General features: G+C 43.3%; 2 protein-coding genes across 7 annotated transcripts in view; one reads left to right on the forward strand and one right to left on the reverse strand.

Moving 5' to 3' along the window:
* The window catches only part of RAP1GDS1 (Rap1 GTPase-GDP dissociation stimulator 1), a 128,969-nt gene extending 126,745 nt beyond the window's left edge, over positions 1-2,224 (forward strand). For all 6 annotated transcript variants that reach the window (XM_063135926.1, XM_063135925.1, XM_063135927.1 and 3 more), the window contains one exon: positions 1,456-2,224. In XM_063135926.1, coding sequence (XP_062991996.1) covers positions 1,456-1,583 — 128 coding nt within the window. In that variant the 3' untranslated portion in view covers positions 1,584-2,224. The remainder of the gene's footprint in view (positions 1-1,455) is intronic.
* A 1,417-nt stretch (positions 2,225-3,641) lies between these two features.
* Positions 3,642-21,820, reverse strand: part of TSPAN5 (tetraspanin 5) — an 87,711-nt gene continuing 69,532 nt past the window's right edge. Inside the window, exons 3-8 of the mRNA XM_063136215.1 lie at positions 19,339-19,485; positions 16,420-16,590; positions 14,162-14,287; positions 12,934-12,981; positions 12,687-12,803; positions 3,642-11,644 (exon numbers count right to left, since the gene is read on the reverse strand). Of these exons, the coding sequence (XP_062992285.1) occupies positions 11,579-11,644; positions 12,687-12,803; positions 12,934-12,981; positions 14,162-14,287; positions 16,420-16,590; positions 19,339-19,485 (675 nt within the window). The 3' untranslated portion in view covers positions 3,642-11,578. The remainder of the gene's footprint in view (positions 11,645-12,686; positions 12,804-12,933; positions 12,982-14,161; positions 14,288-16,419; positions 16,591-19,338; positions 19,486-21,820) is intronic.

Raw genomic sequence — 21,820 nt, forward strand, 5'->3', positions numbered from 1 at the left:
GCTCTGTTCATGGGAAACATGTGGTAATTGCCTTAGCACGGCCCAGTAGAATGAGGACTCTGTTTACCTAGGACTGCCTTCCCCAACCTGGTGTGCTCCAGATGTGTTGAGCTCTCTGTTGGTAGGGAAGATGGGAGTTGAAGTCCACCATATGTAGAGAGCACAAGGTTGGAGGAGGCTGACCTAGCTAGGCTTCTGGAGAAGACTTTTATGACGCCATGGCCTTGCCTCATTCACAGAATTTTAGGGGCAATGCAGGCATGTCTGTCTTTCACTCGGAGCTCTCCCGTGTGTTCCTGCCGCTTCTTCCTGTCTCCTTCCTAAGGGGGGAAAAGACAGACTTGCTACACAATGCTTTCTTGATTGGTTAGCACTAGGAGCCCTCCATCTGGAAGCACCCACAGGCGTTTACTTCTGCACATCATCATCTTTGTACTAACGCCTAAAGTAGCTTTCCATCACCCACAGACCATGATGACTAAACTATGCGGCTTCCAGCTGTGTGAGCACAATTCAAGATGTGCTCAGAAAGCAAACAAATGTTGGAGACTTGGAACATCTGCATCGTTTTCCCACTCTTCCTTTGTTGATACAATGCAGTTTATGCTATGCAGTTTAGTTAAGAAGAATAGATGGAAGAACACTGGGTGAATCCCTGCATATAAACTGCATCAATTCTGAGTGTATGGAACTTTTCTTCCTAATGCCTTTATTTTATTTATTTATTGCATTTGTATACCATCTCATAGCTGAAGCCTTAAGCATATTTTTCTAGCATTACTGAACAAGTACTATACTGTTAGTTTACTGAGAGGCACACAATTCCTTCCACTAAGAAGGTGTAAGCAGGATTGCTAGACCTCTTTCCCATTATCCATTCCTGACACACACCTAGGTGGCTGTATTACCTCTTTATTATGTAGCATGTGAATATTCAGATGTGAATTGCCTGAAGCTAGTCTACCAATTATATCTATGCTGTGACAATGCCTATCACACCATCACTCTGCCTCATTCACAGAAATTTATGCCGGGTGGGCAGAGACAACATTGTCTTCTACTCATAGCCTTCCTGTGTTTTTCCCACCTCTTCTTACTGCTGGAAAATTGTTCAAGAGAAAAAGGTAGAATAGTTGGTAGCATTAGAGGCCCTCCATCTGGAAACACCTCTAGCCAGTTGTGCTGTTCTCTCCTCCTGAGCCAGCCTTCATCACCCTGCAAATTACAGTACTGAAAAAGAGGTTATTTGCACACAAGCAGAGTAAGGATGGAAGTGCCTGCGTGGAAAGGCTCCCTACATTTAAGATGCTTGAAAAAGTCTTGTTCGCTGCTGCTTCTCTCTCGGCCATGTTGTGTATTGGGTTCATTTCAGCTTTCCCAGAAAATCTGGACAAAAGAGCAGCTGTACACATAAAGACCCAGCAGGGAAATCACTGTCTTGCTTCTGTTTGACAGAACTCCTTCACAAGGAAGTGCAGAGCCTGGCCTTTCTAGATGTCGTATCAAAACTCCGCAGCCATGAGAACAAAACGGTCGCCCAGCAGGCTTCCCTCACAGAGCAGAGACTCGCCGTGGAAAGCTGAGGAAGGCCACCCAATTCTACATAGCATCGCGTCAGAGATTTCACCTTTCGTCCTGTCCTGTTGCTACTCCCGCTGCGTTTCCCCCCACTGTGTCACTTGTGCATGCGTGTAACATTCTCACACTGATTGAACTGCTGTAGGTACCTCTTCAAATAAGATTTCTAAAAACCCATAGCCAATTGTCGTAACATGATCCTGTGTGTGTCTGTGTGTGTCTCATACACACACATACATAGATACATACACACACACACTGTCTCCAGCCCTCTTGGTGTTCTACTTGTATTCTCGTTGCTTGGGCCACATAGTAGAATGTGCATGTTGTAGTCCTATAATAATGTAAAAGTGGTACTACAGTGATGACTTCTCCCTTCATACCTCTAACTCCGTAACAGTGTACTGCTAACTTAGGAACAAAAAACAGGAGGCAGCAAGGCCAGGCTGGACTGCCAGTGAGGTGAGGTTTCAGAGAAGGCCGGGGTGGGGATGGGATGTGGGGAAAACTCTTTTTGGTGCTTTAGAAACAACAAAAAAGGGTTGAGTGAAGGAAGTCTTGCTGCTCACTCACTGGTCTTACCTATTAATGTCAATCCCGTGGTACCTAGAGATAAACAAATAAACTCCAGTGCTCTCACACTTTACCCTGTGGTTTCTCTTTTGTTTAGCAGTTCATTTATTTGAAGGTTGCTTTTTAAAACCACTCCTACAGCTCAAATGCTTATGTAGCAGAGGAGCTACCTTATGATGAGTCGTTCAGCTGCAATGCATGGATTTAGGATTTGAAATGATTCTCCTCTTTATTTTCAAAACAAAGCAAAGATTTTCAGGGAGCTAAATTCTGCCCCCATTGACACACTTTGTGGCTTTTCTTCACTAGAACAAGATCTTGGCAACAAAGGTGCAAATTTCTATTAACAGATATCTATTTTCCTAGTAACAACTATTACCTGATGCTGCTTTTTAACACAACTGGTTTAGCTTCACAGTTTCCTAATTCCATGATCTGGAACTAGGAGTGAGCAGTGAAGTGGCCAAGTTTGCCAAAGACACCAAATTATTTCAGATGGTTAAAACAAAACGGGATTGTGAGCAGCTCCAAAAAGATCGCTCCAAGGTGGGAAAGTGGGCATCCAAATGGCAGGTGCAGTTCAACATAAACAAGTGTGAAGTGATGCATGTTGGGGCAAAAAAATCCCAATTTCAAGTACAACCTGATGGGAACTGAGTTGGCAGTGACCATCCAAGAAATAGATCATTGGATTATGGTGAACAGCTCGATGAAAATGTCAACCCGGCGTGCGGCTGCTGTAAAAAGGGCAAACTCCGTGTTAGGCATTATTAGAAAAGTAATTGAGAATAAAACTGCCAGTATCATACTGCCTTTACACAAATCTATGGTACGTCCACACTTAGAATACTGTACACAGTTCTGGTCACTACACACATAAAAACAATATTGTGTTGAGAAAAGTGCAGAAAAGGGCAACTAAAATGATTAAGGGGCTGGAACATTTCCCCTATGAGGGAAGGTTAAAACAGCTGGGTTTGTTCAGCTCAGAAAAATGGAGGGGAAGGAAAGACCTGATAGAGGTGTGCAAAATTATGCATGGTGTGGAGAATGTGGATAGGGAGACATTTTCTCCCTCTCCCGTAATTCTAGAACTGAGTTCATCCCATGAACTGATTGGTGGGAGATTCAGGTCAGATAAAAGGAAGAACTTCTTCACACAGCACATAGTTAAAACTATGGAATTCACTACCGCAAGATTCGGTGATGGCCACCAATTTGGACAGCTTTAAAGAGGGGTTGGATAAATTCCTGGAGGAAAGGCTATCAATGGCTACTCCTGAGGGCTATGTGCTACTTCCAGTATCAGAGGCAGTTGCTGGGGAACATGGGCGGGAACGTGCTGTTGCACCCATGTTCTGCTTGTGGATTCCTGGTCGTTTGGCCACTGTGTTAAAGTGCTGGACTAGATGGACCCTTGGTCTGATCCAGCATGGCTCTTATGTTCAAGTGGAACATTTTTGTCCAACTGGCAGTAAAAAACAGACCCAAAATGTCACTCAATTTTATTTATAAAACTGTAATCATACTAACAAATTGCATATAAAATGATTTACTTCAAGTAAAATACAGAATACTGCACAACTAGTAAAACGATGTTGCCCCATCATAAATGTATTAAAACATTCCTAAAAATTGCATCTATTAAAAAAAAAGGTACAAAGAGCATGATGACCACTTTCAATACCTTAAAAACTAACACAAAGAAGTTGTGTGAACTTCATGTTTAAGTCCAGTTACATCTACTGAAATGGGCTGCGATATACCATATTCTAATGTGAAGGAAAGATGGCAAATAAGCAAAATATGTCCACTTATAGACCGAGCGTGACCAAGTGGAAATGAGACAACACAATCTCAGTCAAATTGTACTGGCATGCAGTTCTGTTATAACAATACTTTCCATCCTCAGTAAGTGTAATTGGCTTTTACAATCAATTTTTTTTTTTCAATTTACAAGACTTTTCAACACAGGAAAATACATTCGTATAAAAAGAAGAAAACGCACAACGCAATGGTAATTACACTGAGTGCCTCCTTCCATTACAACGTGCAATGATTTAGGGAAGAGACACTTGGAAGGGAAGTCAGTATTTTTAATGTTTGAGAACCAGGCAACGTCATAGACCTCCATGCCTAAGCTTCTTCAATGTTTGAGTATGAACAGCACACTTGCTTCAGGCTAATCTTTTGCTAGGCACATACTATGCAGTGAGAACTTACAGGTGTAGCTTATTTTACCATCATTCATGCCCTTAAGTAGTATCTACCGTGGTTCAGTGTGACTGATACTGAGTTTTATTAGGTGCTTAACTTCATCAAGAGCATACATACACACTCTCCCCCACCCCAGTGCACTGTGCAGTGTTACACAGATAAAGCCAACCCTAATGTCCTCGCACAGGTAAGGCGATTCTTGGGTATCCTATTAAGAACTGAAGTATACTTCTTCTCTTCCTCCATGACATCTACATGTAACGAGAGGCAGAAGGCAAGGATTCGGGGCTGCAGAAGGAAGTGGCCTGGTTCAATGCTTACCCATGCTGAAGACCCTAGACATCTCCTTCCACCGGTCACAATGTAACTTATGGTGTGGGCATTCCACACCAACACCAAACGTGGGGAGAAGATTGTGCAGTACTGCTTCCTGCAAAAATGGGTGTTCATGTTTAGATATGATGGGGACAATCCCACCTATTTATCCACCATGGAAACAGCATCTTCAGCCTAGGTAAAATCTTTGAAGAGGGACTGAGGCTCACTCTCATTGACCATGAGATGGAACCGCAACCCCCTAAGTTGCCTAGGGAAGATGCTCATATATCACCAAGGAGGAGAGGAGAGGAAGTAGCAATTCCCAATTTAACACAATACCGATTAGAAAAAGGAGAGGGCACTTTTTTTCTTTGTCCTTCAAGTATTACTACTCACTTCCCCCATTGCGTCAAGCCCAGAAACTAGTTCTATTGTTGCGTTTTGTCCACACGATGTTTTGGCAACAATTCCTGTGGAGCCACACAGAGAAAAGGTTCATCAACATTGAAAACCAAAATTTTGTTGTACAAGGAAGATATGAACAGGAGCCTGAAGGAAATCTATCCTGCTCACAAATCTGCCCTGAAACATGTTGCACTGGATTGGAAAAGAAAAACAGTGCAACATTTTCCACCTGTCAAACATGTCGCACCAGACATGGTGACCTCTATGCGAGTGGTTATATACAAACTAGAAAGCAGACTTTCGGGAGTTCTGTGTTGAAATATCCCTAACCAGGAAGATGTGCATTCTCTAATAACACTTTCTATAATTAAGACTGAGAACTATAGGAAGTCTGGAAGCATCAAGAGTTAGCATTGAACTGAAGAAACTTAACAGCACATGTTCAAGACAAGCTTCATACACAAAGAATGAGACTAGAGACTCTTACAGAATTAGTTCAGCTGCATCAGGTACGGAACTCTCTTCAAGGATTGAACGCACTCAGGGCAACCTGTCGTCAAAAGCACCCCTGACCCAAGATGAGCTGGAATGGTTCCCCCTGCCCTTCTGCACAGCAGAAGGAGCCCCATGGTTGGGCCAATGCAGGGCATGTAGTCCTCCACTGTTTTCACAAGATGCTTGTTAGCTTCATTTCTGCGTGTCAAACAGGAGTGTTAAAAGATACAGAAGCAATAATAATAATAAAGGCAACCTGAAAGGTATACTCCCAGCCCAATTTAGGGAACTCCAACTAGTATAGAACTAAAGCAGAGGAGTGGGGCACAAGCAGCTGTAGATCCTCGCTCTGCTGATGTTTGGGAAGAATGGAGAGAGCATGGCGGCTGTGGACCTGCTCAGACCCACACCGATATTTGCTGAATTGAGCTTAGTGTTATGACCAGGCAGGCATTTCAGGAGAGCAGACCTTGAGTGTTCCCTTCAGCCGTCTTTGGTAAGTGTGAGCCATGAAGATACAGATTTATTCTTAGGACAACACAGCAGTAGTAGATGAAGCTCCTGAAGTTGCAGCAGGTAATAATATAATCGATTCCCCAAGCGGGCAGTAGAAGGAAGAGATCCCAAGCAGCTCCTGAATGAATAAAAAGTCTGTGGGCAGTCCATCAAGCTGCAGTTTTGCCAAGCAGACACTAGATGGTAGGCTATTAAAGCATTCCAGAATTGAACCAATAGCAATACAAAGCTTAAGTTTTAAAATGGGCAGGCAAACTCGCCTCATACATCCTTCTCGGTATAAATAGACATTTATGATGAATCACAATCCTGTGCATGGATCAGTTCATTTGCATGCTACTATTTACATTTAAAGGATTATTTACACACCAGATGGAACCTAAACGAAGGCCAGGTTCCAAGTCTTGATTTCACAACAAAATTAGCATCTGGCTGAACGAAGAGAGGACTCCGCTCCAAGAACAGGAGGAGAATCAAAGCAAACGTACACACAAAAGTTTCCACAGCCTCAAACTGGAAAAAAAAGAACTGGAGTGATGACATTTGGACCAAAGAGGATCACTCAGCTCAGAGAATTCAGTATTTCTAGACATTGCAGTTATTTAAATAAAAGTTTAGAGCAATAAGAAAACTCCATAGAGTTCACAATGCCTCTGCCCAGGTTGATTCACTAGTCCAGGAAGCAAGTGCATAGTGGAAAACTAAATATGAACACTGGCCTAACAATTTGGAGGACACTGAAAAGTAGCTTTTGGATTTGGTACACCATCACTCCACAACTGTGACCATATATCTAGCAGATACAGATGTGTATGTTTCATATGTGATTTGCTAAGCACCACAATCCATAATTAATGTGTAATTTGTTAAGCAGGCAGTATTTGATTCAGCCATCAAGTAACAAACTTCCCATATTTACCATTTTTAGAAGACAAGGTGGGGTGCATACTTGCATCTCAAAAGCAGAAAGAGTAAAAAGAGATGAGCAGAGAAAGGACATGCATAGTAGCTGGGAATATTAGTCTCTAACATCCAAATAATCAGGCTCAAACCCAACACATGAGAAAACTTCAAAGCTGACTTGGGAGGTCCAGACACTCCATGGGATAGTTCTGAACGTTTTGGTGGCCGATTCCTTTTCCTCTCAGACAGATGTCTAAAAACTCTGCCCACACTAGACTCACTCTCTCCTCTTTCCACATCACGTGCTATTTTGCATTTGATCCTGGTTGAAAGTCAGCTTAGCTTCTTTCCCTTCCTGACACAGATACTACTTTTGAGAAATCAGGTTGTTTGATATAAATGCTTACTGATACACAAGATTTTAGTGTGAGGTTTGCTCTGCAAGTTCATTCTTGCAGACACGCTTGCATTTAGCATACATGCCTCTGTGTCTTGTAAAACTAATGTGGAAATGGAATACACGTCTAGGAATTGGTTCATACAGACAGTTTAAAAGTCACCTTACAGACTATGTCCCAACATTCAGAAACTGCCCACCATGATCAGTAGTAGCTAGCAAACACTTGCTTGTTTATTAACTTAGTGCGTTATCTGTGAAGTTCTTCCAATGGGCTCCCTAAATTTCAGAGTCAACCGTAGGATTCTTGAAGCCTGTGAGATCTGAACACCATATACAGGATGTTAAAAACAGGAGGAACACATACCAAACAAAAGAAGGAATCTTAATTATTCAGCCATGTGCAATAGCGATATTGCACATCGAATTGGCATGGCAAGTTCCCTCACTGATTCAATCCCAACTGTAAGGGGAGTCAAACAAGGCTCTATTCTGGCACCACTTCTATTTAATCTTTATATAAATGACATAACTCAGGAGCTTTCTTCTTCTGCCTATTTCCCTCCTGCGGTTGGGAAACAGAAGGTCCCAGTTCTGCTTTATGCTGAAGATATGGCACTTATTTCATTAACTCAACTGGCATGAGAAGATTACTCACTAAATTTGGAAACTACTGCAAGCAGGAAGGTCTATCCATTAACTACAGCAAAACAAAAGTGGTTGTCTTTGCCAAAAGGCATGAGCAGCATAAATGGACCCTGGATGGACATAGCATTGAACAATGTCATTCATTCAAATATTTAGGGCTTAATTTCTCTGAAAATACCCTATGGCATACCCATTTCGAGGCAATTACATCTTCAGCTGCCTGTCTATTGGGACCTATAAAGAAACTGCACTATACTGAGGGCCACCATTTAGTAGAACCAACCCTAAAGGTCTTTGCAGCCAAGACTGTGTCCCATCTTCTATATGGTGCGCCAATCTGGGGTAGCCACTGCAGAGATGAACTTGATGTAACCCAAAACAAGTTCCTGCGTATGCTCTTGGCAGCGTCACACCTGGTGCATTATTAAGGACTGAACTAGGTCTCCCTTCTCTCAAAGCACGTAGACACAAATCCACAATATTGTATTGGGGGGGAAATATTATCATTGCCAGAACAACATTTAGCAAAATTATGCTTTTTGGATTTGCAGAATAGAGAAAGCTGGGTACAATCTTGTAGATGCTTGATGTTAAGCTCCTCAATCCGTTTAACAATGTTAATGCAGGACTTATCCAATCATAAGATCCAAGATATTATGTTTGGTGAAGATGCCAAAAGAGATAGTGAATATAGGGCAGAAGAAATATAAAGAGGAGTTTTCGGTCTTTTTTTTAAAAAAAAAAAACCCACCACATTTATTTTTTCTCAATTTCCTGCAAGACACAGAGAAACACACCTACTGTGCATGCACAAGACACAACTTCCAGGTTTCTAGGAAAACAGAAGGTTGCGTTATCTTTTTCAGTTCTACTCTTCTCTGGGACCAACAAGACAGCTCCTATTTATGCCACACAGCCCATCAGAAATCTGAAAACCAGGCATTTACCCCAAAGGTGGTGTGCTAAACCTATCCCCGTGATGGTAGCCGATTAACAGGAAAGCAAGATCAGAGTCAGTCATCCCAGAGCTGTAGAGGCTCAAGCAGAAGAATGGAAATTCTTCTTCAGAAACCTGCAGTAGCAGCAGAAGCAATAAGGAATGTTTCTTCAGCAAACCCATTCTTGCATGTAAGCATCTTGGATGTTTGGCCTTATTTCGGAAAAGCTGCTTCTGAGCTTTTCAAGACCTGAAGCTCTGTCAGAATGTTACAGTTGGGTATTTGTATCCTGCCACTCCAAGGCAAAAGGATTTGTTTACTTGACATCAGTAGCTCCCTAAATCAGGGGTGGGCAACGTCTGGCTGACATATGGGCCCCCTGGCCTCTGGTGTGTCCCTGCACTGCCAAAATTTACCCAAAAAAACCCTGCCAAACCCCCGCCCAGGGGTTTGCCATCAATTTGGGGGGCTTTTCTTTCTCTGCCAAATTTCAGCAGTACAGCAACAGCAGGAGTGTGACCTGCAAGGAAGGGGGGTTCCAAGGAGAAAGTGGGCCAGGACTCCCCAAAGATGTCCACCCCTGCCCTAAACAAAGCTAAGAGAACATAAACATGCACTCAACACAGCTCGCTGAACTACGTAGTTCAGGAGAAGAGGTTTATAAATACCACTTTCAGAGCCACTGCAGCTGGCCTTCAGTTGCCCATCTTCAACAGTATGGACAGCACCCAATATTCAGTCAAAAGAGGTCGTACGAGGCTCTCTTGAGAATGAGGTAATACCACGATAAATGTATTTGGAATGCTTGGTTCTTTAAAGAGTGGTACAAAATGGCAGCCTTTGGAGAAGGCATTAATTCAGACCATCAACCCACACTACAATAAAGAAATGTTTTTAATGAAGACGCAGTTTATCAAGAATTTGTTTCAGCTCTCTTTCTCAAATTAGGGTTCCTAAATTGCTATGCAGTATCTGGAAATGTATTTTTTCCATGCTGTGCTTCCATCTTGAGACATTAATCTTCCCTGCCATGTACTGAAAAGAAATTAACTGACTTCCCAGCCCCCAAATATAACTGGATTAACCCCAACTTCGTCCACTTGATAAGAAAAGTTAAATTCAATTCTTTCACGGAAGGCACCATCAACTTTGCATTATTCATTGCTACTTTAAATATAAATCAAATATACACACCTACACCCAGGCCCTGACACATTCACTAGAAGTAACACCCGCCAGTCGCAATGAAACACAGTTGCAACAACAACAACAAGAACTTTTACGACTGCTGTTCTAGTTGGAGCTTTGTACTGCGCTTCTTGCCAAATTCACCTACTTCAAAAATGTAAATTTAAAGGTTACTTCACATGTCTTAAAAGCCTTTTTATTCTACCTAAAATAGCACATCACTATTTCAGAGAGAGAGAGAGAGAAGCAATCAACAGGGGCAACTGAATGGAAGTGAAGCCATAAGAGAAACTCCAGGTACAAAATGAAAAGATGCCAAATCCACTTTGATGCTAATAAATAAGCAAGTTGGAAGATTACCCAAAAGAGATACCAAGAACGTCACAATGAATAGTTTTTAAAGGGTTATATAACAACCACATGCAGAAAATGGAGGGAAACAGAAGATCCAGCTAGAGAGTGTTTCAAGGGGCACCCTATACATTAATCCAACTGTGTCAAATCTTACACAAGAGATCCAAAACGATTCCAAACAGATGTGTTTCCATAGCATTCACTCTTTTATCTGAAATTGAGGTGGGTGGGTCCTCTTTCAACTTCTCCACACTTCTCATTCTCTTTATTAAAGAGTTGGGGTGAAACCTCACCCTTTCACACCTCTTCTTATATTACATGTTGCCAATTGTTAAAAGCCACGAAGAAGGATCAATACTGCAGCCTCCCCCCTTAAATCTGCCGATTAAGACGGCCAATCCCATTTCTACCACCACCCTTTTCGAAATAAGGTTGCAAGAGGCTCAGGAATAAAGTTGCTGGTTTCCAATAGAGGGCATTACAGAGCAGATCTTGAACGTCCTGTGGAAGAGGGATTATTTCTTGCCAACAAGCAGAGCAGCCGAGTGGTTTTCTATTTGAGGGGTTTTCTTCCAGAAGGAGCGCCAGGTCTGCTTTGTCTGTTGAAAAACACACCATTCCTTTGGTGTGCAACAGAGAGAGAAATTGCCTCACGTTTGGCAGTGACCAAACAAGGGAATGAACAGCACACCCACTAAACTACGCTGTGACTGAAGTCCCAACTGACACAGACCATTTACCACAAAAAAAAAGGAAGAAGAAGTAGAAGAAGAAAGAAGAAAGGAGCATCCACCAGTTACTCAGTCAAGGATACAGTAGAGCTTCACGGCTTGACACATTTCAAAAAGGAGCTTTTAAAAGCTTTTATCAGCAAGCAGTTGGAGCATTTCCCTCTGGAATAGACCAAGGGTCTGATGCAGTTCCAACTATTTGAGAACTTGAGACTTCCCCACCATCCATTTCCATAAAGCTTGGCGTCCAGGTGACACACCGGAACTGTCCGAGAGTCGAAGTTGTCCAGTGCCTTTTGCTGCACCCGTCAACGAGTTTACCAGCTGGCTCTGACGGCTTCTATATCGCTAACCAGGTTCTGAGCCAAGCAGATCCCAAATATCTGGAAAAATGAGATGGAAGCTTTGAAAAAAGGAGGCTAAGGGGAGACATGATAGAGGTGTACAAAAATATGCATGGTGTGGAGAACGTGGATAGGGAGATATTTTTCTCCCTTTCTCAAAATACTAGAACACGGGATCATCCCATGAAGCTGATTGGTGGGAGATTCAGGACAGATAAAAGGAAGTACTTCTTCACCAGTGCATAGTTAAATTATGGAATTCACTATGTGGATGGCTTTAAAAGGAGATTGGATAAATTCCTGGGGGAGAAAGCTATCAATGGCTATTAGTCCTGATGGCTAAGTGCAACCTCCAGTATCAGAGGTAGTAAACCTGTATATGCCAGTTGCTGGGGAATATGGGTTGGAGGGTGCTGTTGCACCGTGTCCTGCTTGTGGGTCCCCTGGTCAACAGCTGGTTGGCCACTGAGTGAACAGAGTGCTGGACTACATGGACCCTTGATCTGATCCAGCATGGCTCTTCTTATGTTCTTATGAAACGTTAGTTGGTACTGGGCTTCAATGGCAGAAACAAGGTTGGGCCAATATACATGTCCCTAAAATGTAACCTTGTCTTAGACACACCTCTGGAGCACTCCCATTAGTCACCCTGGGGAAAGTGGGTTAGTCTAGGTCCAGCTTGACATGTCCAAACCTGGACAGTATGGCTTGTTGGAGGGAGAAGCAACCCACAAAAAACCCAATGACAAGCCATGGGTTGCTTACCCCTCCAGCAAGCCATGCTGCCCAGATCTGAATGATGCAACAAGTTGTGCCCAGGTGGGTATTAGGAAAATGTCAGCCAGCACACGCCATGGCTTAAACAAGCCAGTGCAGCTTATTTAAGCCATGGTGATCATGTGAATCAGGACATTCTTTACCATGAATCAAGTGTTCATACACACTATTCTATTCTTAAAATTAATTTCATACATCAATTTATTCACTGGTTTCCAGTGGGCTATACTACTCCCATTTTTGCTTTGCCTTCCCAGGTTTTCTTCATTATCTGTAGCCTCTTAAAAAATACAGGGTGGTCTACCTGCAGTAATGCAATTCCAATGAATATGCCAGCAACGATAGTGAGGTTGTCCTGCAGCCATTTCTCAAATTGGGGGACGCAGCCTTTTGTATAAATAACCATTTGTTGGTCAACTTCCTGGAGAGGATGACAAAAAATAAAAACCACTCAAATCATTGCTTGGTGTTCACCTTTTTGCCCATCCCCTCTCGCCGAAATTACACAGAGAAAAACGAACAAATGAACGAACGAACGAACGAACACTTACTGGTTTTTGCCTAGCATCGTAGCCACACTGAGTATTAATGACATCTTCCTACAAACAAAAAAGTATGTCAATTAATTTTATGGATATCAAAACGCTCTTTTCCGCCCCATCTCATCCCATTAATAACTCACTCAAAACAAAGGTTTAATTTTCACTGGGGTAGTAAATTTTGAATCTGGGCTGCACCACTTCAGAGGCACAGACAGGGGCTCACATAGAATCAGAATAGCAAAGTTGGAAGGGGCCTACAAGGCCATCGAGTCCAACCCCCTGCTCAATGCAGGAATCCACCCTAAAGTATCCCTGACAGATGGTTGTCCAGCTGCCTCTTGAAGGCCTCTAGTGTGGGAGAGGCCACAACCTCACCAGGCAACTGATTCCAATGTCGTACTGCTCTAACAGTCAGGAAGTTTTTCCTGATGTCCAGCTGGAATCTGGCTTCCTTTAACTTGAGCCCGTTAACTTGACTGAATGCCCCTCCATACTCAATTCCCTACACACAGAAGACTGGAAAGTCAAGGTGAAATTCTTCTTCCAGACATGCTAGATTTCCACATGGAGGGAATTTTTGGTATGTAGGAGAATTCAGTCACACAAGCCACAGGTTTAACACTTCAGTGAGAACTAGGCAGACCAACTGAAACTGTTGTATCTTTAAAGGCACACTCCTTTCCTCTCTGATTTGTAGATTAGGGCCCTGTCGAAGTAGCTGCATCATACTTCAACATAAACTGTTAACGCAACTGCTTAATATCCAAGCAAGCCAAATTAAGAAGTTTGTGGAATGGTAATTAGCATCATCTCTTTTCCTCACTGTGTAATAATCATCTAGGAGAATTAGCTGGTTTGGAGACTGCAATCTATGAGAGGTGCCGGCAAGTGGGTTGGGAGGTACAAAAAGTAGTCCCACAGGAGAGACCTGGAGAAGATTACCTCCAGTTGCTGGGGAACATGAGCAGGAGGGTGCTATTTGCGCTCATGTCCAGGTTGTGGGCTTCTCACAGGCATTTGTTCAGCAAAATGTGCGAAACAGGATGCTGGACTAGACAGGCCTTCGATCTGATCCCGGCATGGTCCTTCTAATGTTCTTAAGATGGAAGGTGCATTGCCAGGCATGGGATACTGAATGCACAATGTGAACAAGCAGCCAGAAAGCGAGGCAATGGAAGAGGAAAATCACACCGTGCTTTGAGGCCTTTTCGGAGGCTTTTGCCCAGCTTCAACTTACAGCAGGATCTTTAGTGCAGCAGGAAAAGGGGACCCCGCAGCGCTCTCGACTAGCGTTGGAGTCTGTGCAGTTGAAGTAGATGTTGAGGTTCCAGTCGTCTGCGCCAAAGGCCCCGCAGCATTGCCACTAGAGCAAGGGGAAAAGCCAAACAACAATGATTCCAGGAGGAATGAGCCCTATTCACCAGATCTCCCTGCCCTTTTACTGGAAACAGAAAAAATGACCATTACAGTTCTTGAAACATGAGCCAAAAAAAGTCCAGTGGCTACCACTCCAGGTTAAAACCATTATTTCCACATTGGAAATACATGCAGAAGGTATCGGCTGTTTGTTTCTACTCATGAATCATTTTCTCTCTATCAATTTGAACGCACTAAAACACATGTAAAAATCCTTGAAAGAACGGCAGATGTTGCAATGCTCCAGATGGATTGGGTGAGCTTCCTTACGCCAGTGCATGGCAGTGAAGAAAAAGCCCACCAATCCATGTGGCAAGCTTCCACATACAACCAGTTAGCCCAGTGGCTGAGGGCCACTGGTGGATTTCAATCACCAGTCCTTCTACAACTTCATTGGCTGCAAGTCCAGGTCTGAGCACCATTCAAAGTGCTGGTACTAACTTTCAAAGCCCTAAACGGTTTGGGGCCAGGTTATTTGAAGGAACACGTGCCTGCCCGGACCTTAAGATCATCCACAAGGGTCCTTCTCCGTGAGCCCCTGCCAAAGGAAGTGAGGCAGGTGGCTACTAGGAGGAGGGCTTTCTCTGCTGTGGCACCCCGGCTGTGGAACGAGCTCTCCAGAGAGGTTCGCTTGGCGCCTACACTGTACTCCTTCCATCGCCAGCGGAAGACCTTTTTATTCACTCAGTATTTTAACACCTAATTTAACTTAAATTTAAACTTTGCTGTTTTAATTCCATATTTTAACCAATACCAATTTTTGCTATGTGGTTTTATCCTAGTTGTGCTTTTTATATTGTATTTTGTATTTGTGTTTTTAGATTGTTGGTTGTTTTTATGCTCTTCATGATTTTTAATTTTTGTGAACCGCCCAGAGAGCTTCGGCGGTTGGGCAGTATAAAAATGTAATAAATAAATAAATGAATGAATGAATGAATGTGGCTCTCCACCTCTCTCTCGTTCTCTCTCATACTCCCCTCTCTCTTCCCCCACTATCTGCTCACTCTCAGCACAGGCTCTCTAGCTTTGCCTTGTCAGTTGCTTTAGCGGTGGGCTGGCTGCTGTGATCTGGGCTACCGGAGAAGGCTTCGGGGGTGGGGAGTCAGGAAACCAGCCACTCCTCAGATGTAAAGTGGTGGGAGTGGAGAGAGGAGAATGCAGGAGCAATCAGCTAATCAGCTGCGGGGAGGGGGAAGGCTTCCACCCAAGTGCACAGTGGCGCCACTTAACTTGGGGTGGTGTAAGAGGAGAGACATGGCCCCACAGCTCAGGAAAGGGCCCAAGTGGCCTCTGCGCTGATGCCTGAAGCCAAAGTGGCTCCTACTTGAAAAATAATGAAGATCACTGAACTAGCCGCATAAAGAAAGCCAGCAACAAGACAGCAAGTTATTGAATTCAACCTGAGCATGGTGATGGTTTCATATGCACTGGGCCTAAAATCAGTCTAGACACTGGTACCTCCACCGCCTTCATTGTGCACACTAAAATGCATCTTCTGACCCATGTAATGTACAAATACGAAACCGGACTGTACCAAGTTCCAGTAGGAAAACTGTTATTTCACTCCACCTCTTTTAAACAAGATGTTTGTACTGTACAAGATGTTGTACATTTACTGTTTTACTCTGTACAGCACCATGTACATTGATGGTGCTATATAAATAATAATAATAATAATAATAATAATAATAATAATAATAATAATAATAAGTATTTCATGGTTGAATTTCAGCTTCCTTTCCTGACGACTCCAGCAACTGACTTGTTCCTCCTAAGCCTGGCTTTGGACAAAATCTGCGGCCGCAAGTATAATCAACACCTTCCTCTTTTTGAAATCGGGGACAACATGAATCCACTTGAAACAAGCATGACCAAAAGTACCGTACTACAAAATATTTCCTAATAAATAGAGCTAATTCCTGAAGGTGCAGTCCTAAGCACACTCAACAGGGAACGTGCTTAAAATCACACCTTGTTTTTGTTTCTCCATGCAGAAATAAACGAGTGAGGAATTTGAAGGAAAGGGTAGGGTGGGGGAAGTCACCTTCTAAAGTGGGTACAAGCAGAAGGGCCACTTACATATTCTTGTGTAAAGTCTATGAGGTTTTGCAGATCAATGTCATCTCTGTATGCGCGGATATTGTTGTTGATAAAGAAATATAGCTGGTCTTTGATCCAATCTTTGAAAACAAATGCCAGAACGCCAGCTGTGAGCTCCAGGAAGAAGATGATTCCCAGGAATACTGAGAACTGTGAAGCAGAAAAAGAAGTATTTTAGTAAAGCTGTTTTACAATGTACACTGATGGTGCTATATAAATAAATAATAATAATAATAAAAATAATAATAATAATAACAGCCAAGAACTGGAGGACAGAGCACCTTGCTGACATACTATGCAAAGTATGTGCTGATCGTATCAAATTGGATGGGTTGAGGGCACTATTCTAGAATAAGGGTTCACATCCAGATTATAGGACCTTGTGCCTGCCATCTTTCCACAGGAACCTCAAAGAATGTGGCAAAGGCAGTTTCCCAAGAATCTGGGGTGTGTTTTTTTAAAGGAAAGAGAGATGCAACTTCCTAGCCTTTATGGTTGCAAAGACAGACTTGAAAGGATGTGGGCCCGGCCTGATGAAATATCCAAAGCCAGGAGTAGTTGCTCAGCACGTGGTCGGGAGTAAGGCCTTGGAGCGCTTGAAGTTACAAAACATAAAAGGAAATTGCAAAATACAATTCTGCAGGAACCACACTGATTTGCTGTTGGCCCCAAAATTATGAAGAAAGAGACTTCTCTATTTATTAAAACATTTGTATCCTGCCCTATATCACTAAGATCTCAGGGCAGCATTCAGATAAAATCATACCCAGGCAACATCCTAAAACCAGTATAATCACCAAAGGCAATGAAGGCAATTATTATTATTATTATTTATTTATATAGCACCATCAATGTACATGGTGCTGTACAGATAACACAGTAAATAGCAAGACCCTGCCGCATAGGCTTACAATCTAATAAGTTGTAGTAAACAATAAAGAGGGAAGGAGAATGCAAACAGGCACAGGGAAGTGTAAACAGGCACAGGGTAGGGCAAAACCAACAGTGTAAAGTCAGAACAAACTCAATATTTGAAGGCTATAGGGAAAAGAAAAGTTTTGAGCTGAGTCTTAAAAGCAGTGATTGAGTTTGTAGTTCTCAAGTGTTCTGGAAGAGCGTTCCAGGCGTAAGGGGCAGCAGAAGAAAAAGGACGAAGCCGAGTAAGGGAAGTGGAGGTCCTTGGGCAGGCGAGAAGCATGGCATCAGAGGAGCGGAGAGCCCGAGCGGGGCGATAGTGTGAGATGAGAGAGGAGAGATAGGCAGGAGCTAGGCAGTGAAGAGCTTTGAAGGTCAGTAGGAGAAGTTTATATTGGATTCTGAAGTGAATTGGAAGCCAATGAAGAGATTTCAGAAGTGGAGTGACATGGTCAGAGCGGCGGGCCAAGAAGATGATCTTAGCGGCAGAGTGGTGGACAGAGACCAGCGGACTGATGTGAGACGAAGGAAGGCCAGAGAGAAGAAGGTTGCAGTAGTCCAACCGAGAGATAACCAGTGCGTGAACGAGAGTCTTGGCAGAAGAGACAGACAAAAATGGTCGAATCCTGGCAATATTATACAGGAAGAAACGACAGGATTTAGCTACTGCCTCGATGTGAGGAGTAAAGGAGAGCGAGGAGTCAAATATGAAGCCAAGACTACGAGCTTCCTTGACCGGAGTAAGCGTGACATCGTTGACAGTAAGGGAGAATGAGAGGTGAGGAGAAGGTTTAGGAGGAAAAACTAGCAGTTCAGTCTTTGCCATGTTAAGTTTCAAACGACGATGAAGCAGCCAGGCTGAGATATCTGAAAGACATGCCGAGATACGATCGTGAACATCTGGAGAAAGTTCCGGAGATGAAAGATATAATTGTGTATCATCGGCATACAGGTGATATTGGAGGTCGTGAGATTGAATGAGCTTGCCCAAGGGCAGCATGTATAGAGAGAACAACAACGGGCCAAGCACCGAGCCTTGCGGAACCCCAACTGAAAGGGGAAAAGAGGAGGACGAGCTGCCGTTAGCCGACACGCTGAAAGAGCGACCCTCTAGATAGGAGGCGAACCAGTTATAGACAGAGCCACAGAGTCCAAGGTCGTGGAGGGAATCTAAGAGAAGATCGTGATCAACCGTGTCAAAGGCTGCAGTTAGATCAAGGAGGATAAGAACAGAATAATGGCCTTTAGACTTGGCAGTAAGAAGATCATTGGTGATCTTGGTAAGGGCTGTTTCAGTGGAATGCAAAGGACGGAAGCCAGATTGAAAGGGATCCAGAGCAGAGTTATTAGAGAGAAAGTCAAGACAACGAGAGTAGACCAGACGTTCCAGGATCTTTGAGACAAAGGGCAAGAGGGAGACAGGTCGGTAGTTAGACAGGGATAGTCGATCAAGAGTGGGTTTTTTGAGAATGGGAGAGACTGTAGCATGTTTAAAAGCAGAAGGAAATGAACCAGAGGACAGAGAAGAATTAATGATGTGAAGCAAGGACGGGAGGATAGCGGGGATAAGATTAATAAAGACGCGAGAGGGAATCGGATCACGGGAACAACAAATCAGTGCTGTTGGGTTGTCAGTTATGAAGCTGGTTTGCATCTGCTTTTTTCTCAAGATACCTTGTGCCTTAATAAAACTTGAGCAACACATTTGCTACTGGAAAACTCTTTGAACGGTACACAGTTGAACTGGATGAAAAGACCAGCAGGTCCGCCTTTCTGGAGACAGAAGCGACCACACAAACACACACAAGTTTTCGTGGACATTGTCCACTTTATTGGATGCATCTGATGAAGCGGACAGTGTACATGAAAGCCAGTGCCACAATAAATGTGTTAGTCTTTGAGGTGCCAGAAGACTCTTTATTGACTCTGTTTAAGATTCCTTTCAAGCAGGAAATTGCTACAGCAATTGTGCAGGCTACTTACAAACTTGAGAAGAAAGGTGTTCTCGCGCAGAGCTCCAATGCATCCTGCAAACCCCAAAATGAACATCACTCCTCCAACTACGAGGAAGAGCCAAACTGGATCAAAGCCTCCCAAGTCAGTGATGGAGGAGATGTTGGACAGCACTCCCTGGGGGGGGGGGAGGAGAGAGGGGAAGGAAAGAGAGAGAGAGAGAAAGAACAACAGATCACAGATGTATCCGGTTTACACTGCAGCTCTGCTTTTCCTTTTAACACAGACGCAGACCGAAACAGACGAACGGACGTTCTGCACTTCTCTCCAGGAGAGATTAATAAGGTTTTATGCACAACCAAAATGTGATATTTCCCTGTCGGTTCTTTGTCTGCATCGAAATGCCACCAATGCAATCAGGCACAAAGCCACAACCTTTGTGAAGAAGTCAGGGCACGCACCACTTAGCGCAGATCCTTACAGAACCAGTTTAGGACATTAGAGAAGCCTTAAATGGAGAAGGGGAGAGAGTTTGAGCAAAGTCGGCATTGGTGGCTGTTATGGACACAGGATCAGAGCAAAACAATAAAGGAGTTTAGGACACAATCCTATACGTAGGATTTAGACAGGGGGAAAAATCATGGCCAAAAAGAAAGAAAAGGCATGGCTGAGAGGGGAATGTTGGGAGTTGTAGGACTTTTTTTCTGTCTAAATCATCTGCCCTTTAATTAGTAATTAATTTCATTGAAATAAGTTTGTATGTATTCCCCAAACCTGAGCAAAGCAGAACTTTGAAATAAATAGTGAAGGATGTGGTTAATGCGGAAGGTGCTACTGAAGGAATATTCTCTCCCATGCTGTATTATACTGAACACAACAGACCCAAGGCAGTCAAAAAGGTGCTAAAGACAGGAGACGTCTCTTACACCCACCAGGCTATTCCCCTACTTAAGGTAGAAGATCAAAAGGGTCACTAAGGCTATTGCAGTCTTTCCATACAAAGAGATGGAGCAATGAGCACAACCTGTATTAACTGGCTCAAACTGGGCTAGCTTCATACGGCTTGCATCCATTTCAAAGAGTTCCGATTTTCCCATTTTGGAGTCAACCAAAGGCTCTACCTGTCCTGGAAACCCAGCTCCTTAATCCTAAATTTGTAGGAATAAGCTATGGAAGAAGCACATCAATCTACTACCAGTGATCATAACTTCTGGATATGCCTCTCTTTGGTTCGAGGAACAAGAGCTAGGGAGGTGCTGGGAAGAGAACATCATCCATTTGTCATGGCTATCTTTTTTATATGCACCTACTCTATACAAATCTAAACCTACATGAAACCACTGGTTTGTTTGTTTTTAAAAACTATTCTGCTGTCATGCCTGCCTGCCAAGTACGTGAGTTTTTATGGGAATCCAAGCTTGAACCATCTTAGCTGCCGGACACACCTTCCAGTATTGTGATTCTCTCTCTCTCCTCCTCCCTCTCTCTCTCTCTAATCAAAGTATTACTGTCCGCTTGGCGCTAATGTAGCCAAGGGGTGCATTTTTCATTCAAAATGTTGCTTGCATTGCACTGCTGGTAGGAATCTGTTTGGAAAGTGGGAGAAAAACATTCCACTGAAGTATGTATTCAGCGTCTTCTCCCTCCTGCGTCTCACACTGGCTTCAACCCAGGGTTCTTCTGTGTTTCCCCAAAGATGGGAGAAATAGATGATTTTCCTGGCAAATCTCCAGTTCAGCTGTTTGCAGTGTGCCTTGATTCTCTTAATAGGCTGCAATCGGACAAACCTGCAGGGGAGTTCTTTGGCCTCCACATGCACCCCAGAGTCAATCTCAGTGAAAGTTTGCTACAGAGGGGAAAGGGAGGGACCCTAGGAAGTGAAGAGCAAGCAAAAAATAAACTAACTTAGGGTGGAAAAAAGGCCTAGAACTCCCTGCATATCCCAACCAGCAAAGTTCTCCATTGGAGAAGTTTGGAGGGGAAAACAGGGAATCTAGTATATTTTTAAAAATGAGGGGAGAAAAGAGAAGTCTTGGGAGGATTTGAACAATGGAGCTTGATTCAATCATGCAGAGTTAGAAATTGAATACGCACCAAAAGCCAACACTAACATGTTACCTGGGCATCCCTGAAGTTAGAGTTAAGTATAAAAGAAATGCTTTTGTCATGTTGGTCTCTTGTTCCTTTGATCAATGCCAGGAAATAAGAAATGCCTCACTACGTGCACTCTGGAAATATTTAGAGATTCAGATGGGACTATTCCCCATTTGCGTGGTCATACACTGTGTTATGTTGTTATGTTTTTAGAGTTTATGGTGACCTGCCCCAACCTGGTGCCTTCCAGATATGTTCAACTACCATCATCCCCAGACACCATACCAGTGGATATGCTGGCTATGATGGGAGTTGTAATCCAACACATCTGGAGGGTGCCAGACTGAAGCAGGCTTATTTATTCCAGGTTAGGCAAAAAAACAGATCTCTAGACATTTTTGGGCTTCAATTCCCTGAC

Source organism: Elgaria multicarinata, chromosome 10 (assembly GCF_023053635.1).
Source record: "Elgaria multicarinata webbii isolate HBS135686 ecotype San Diego chromosome 10, rElgMul1.1.pri, whole genome shotgun sequence".
In the NCBI taxonomy this organism is placed as follows: Eukaryota; Metazoa; Chordata; class Lepidosauria; order Squamata; family Anguidae; genus Elgaria; species Elgaria multicarinata.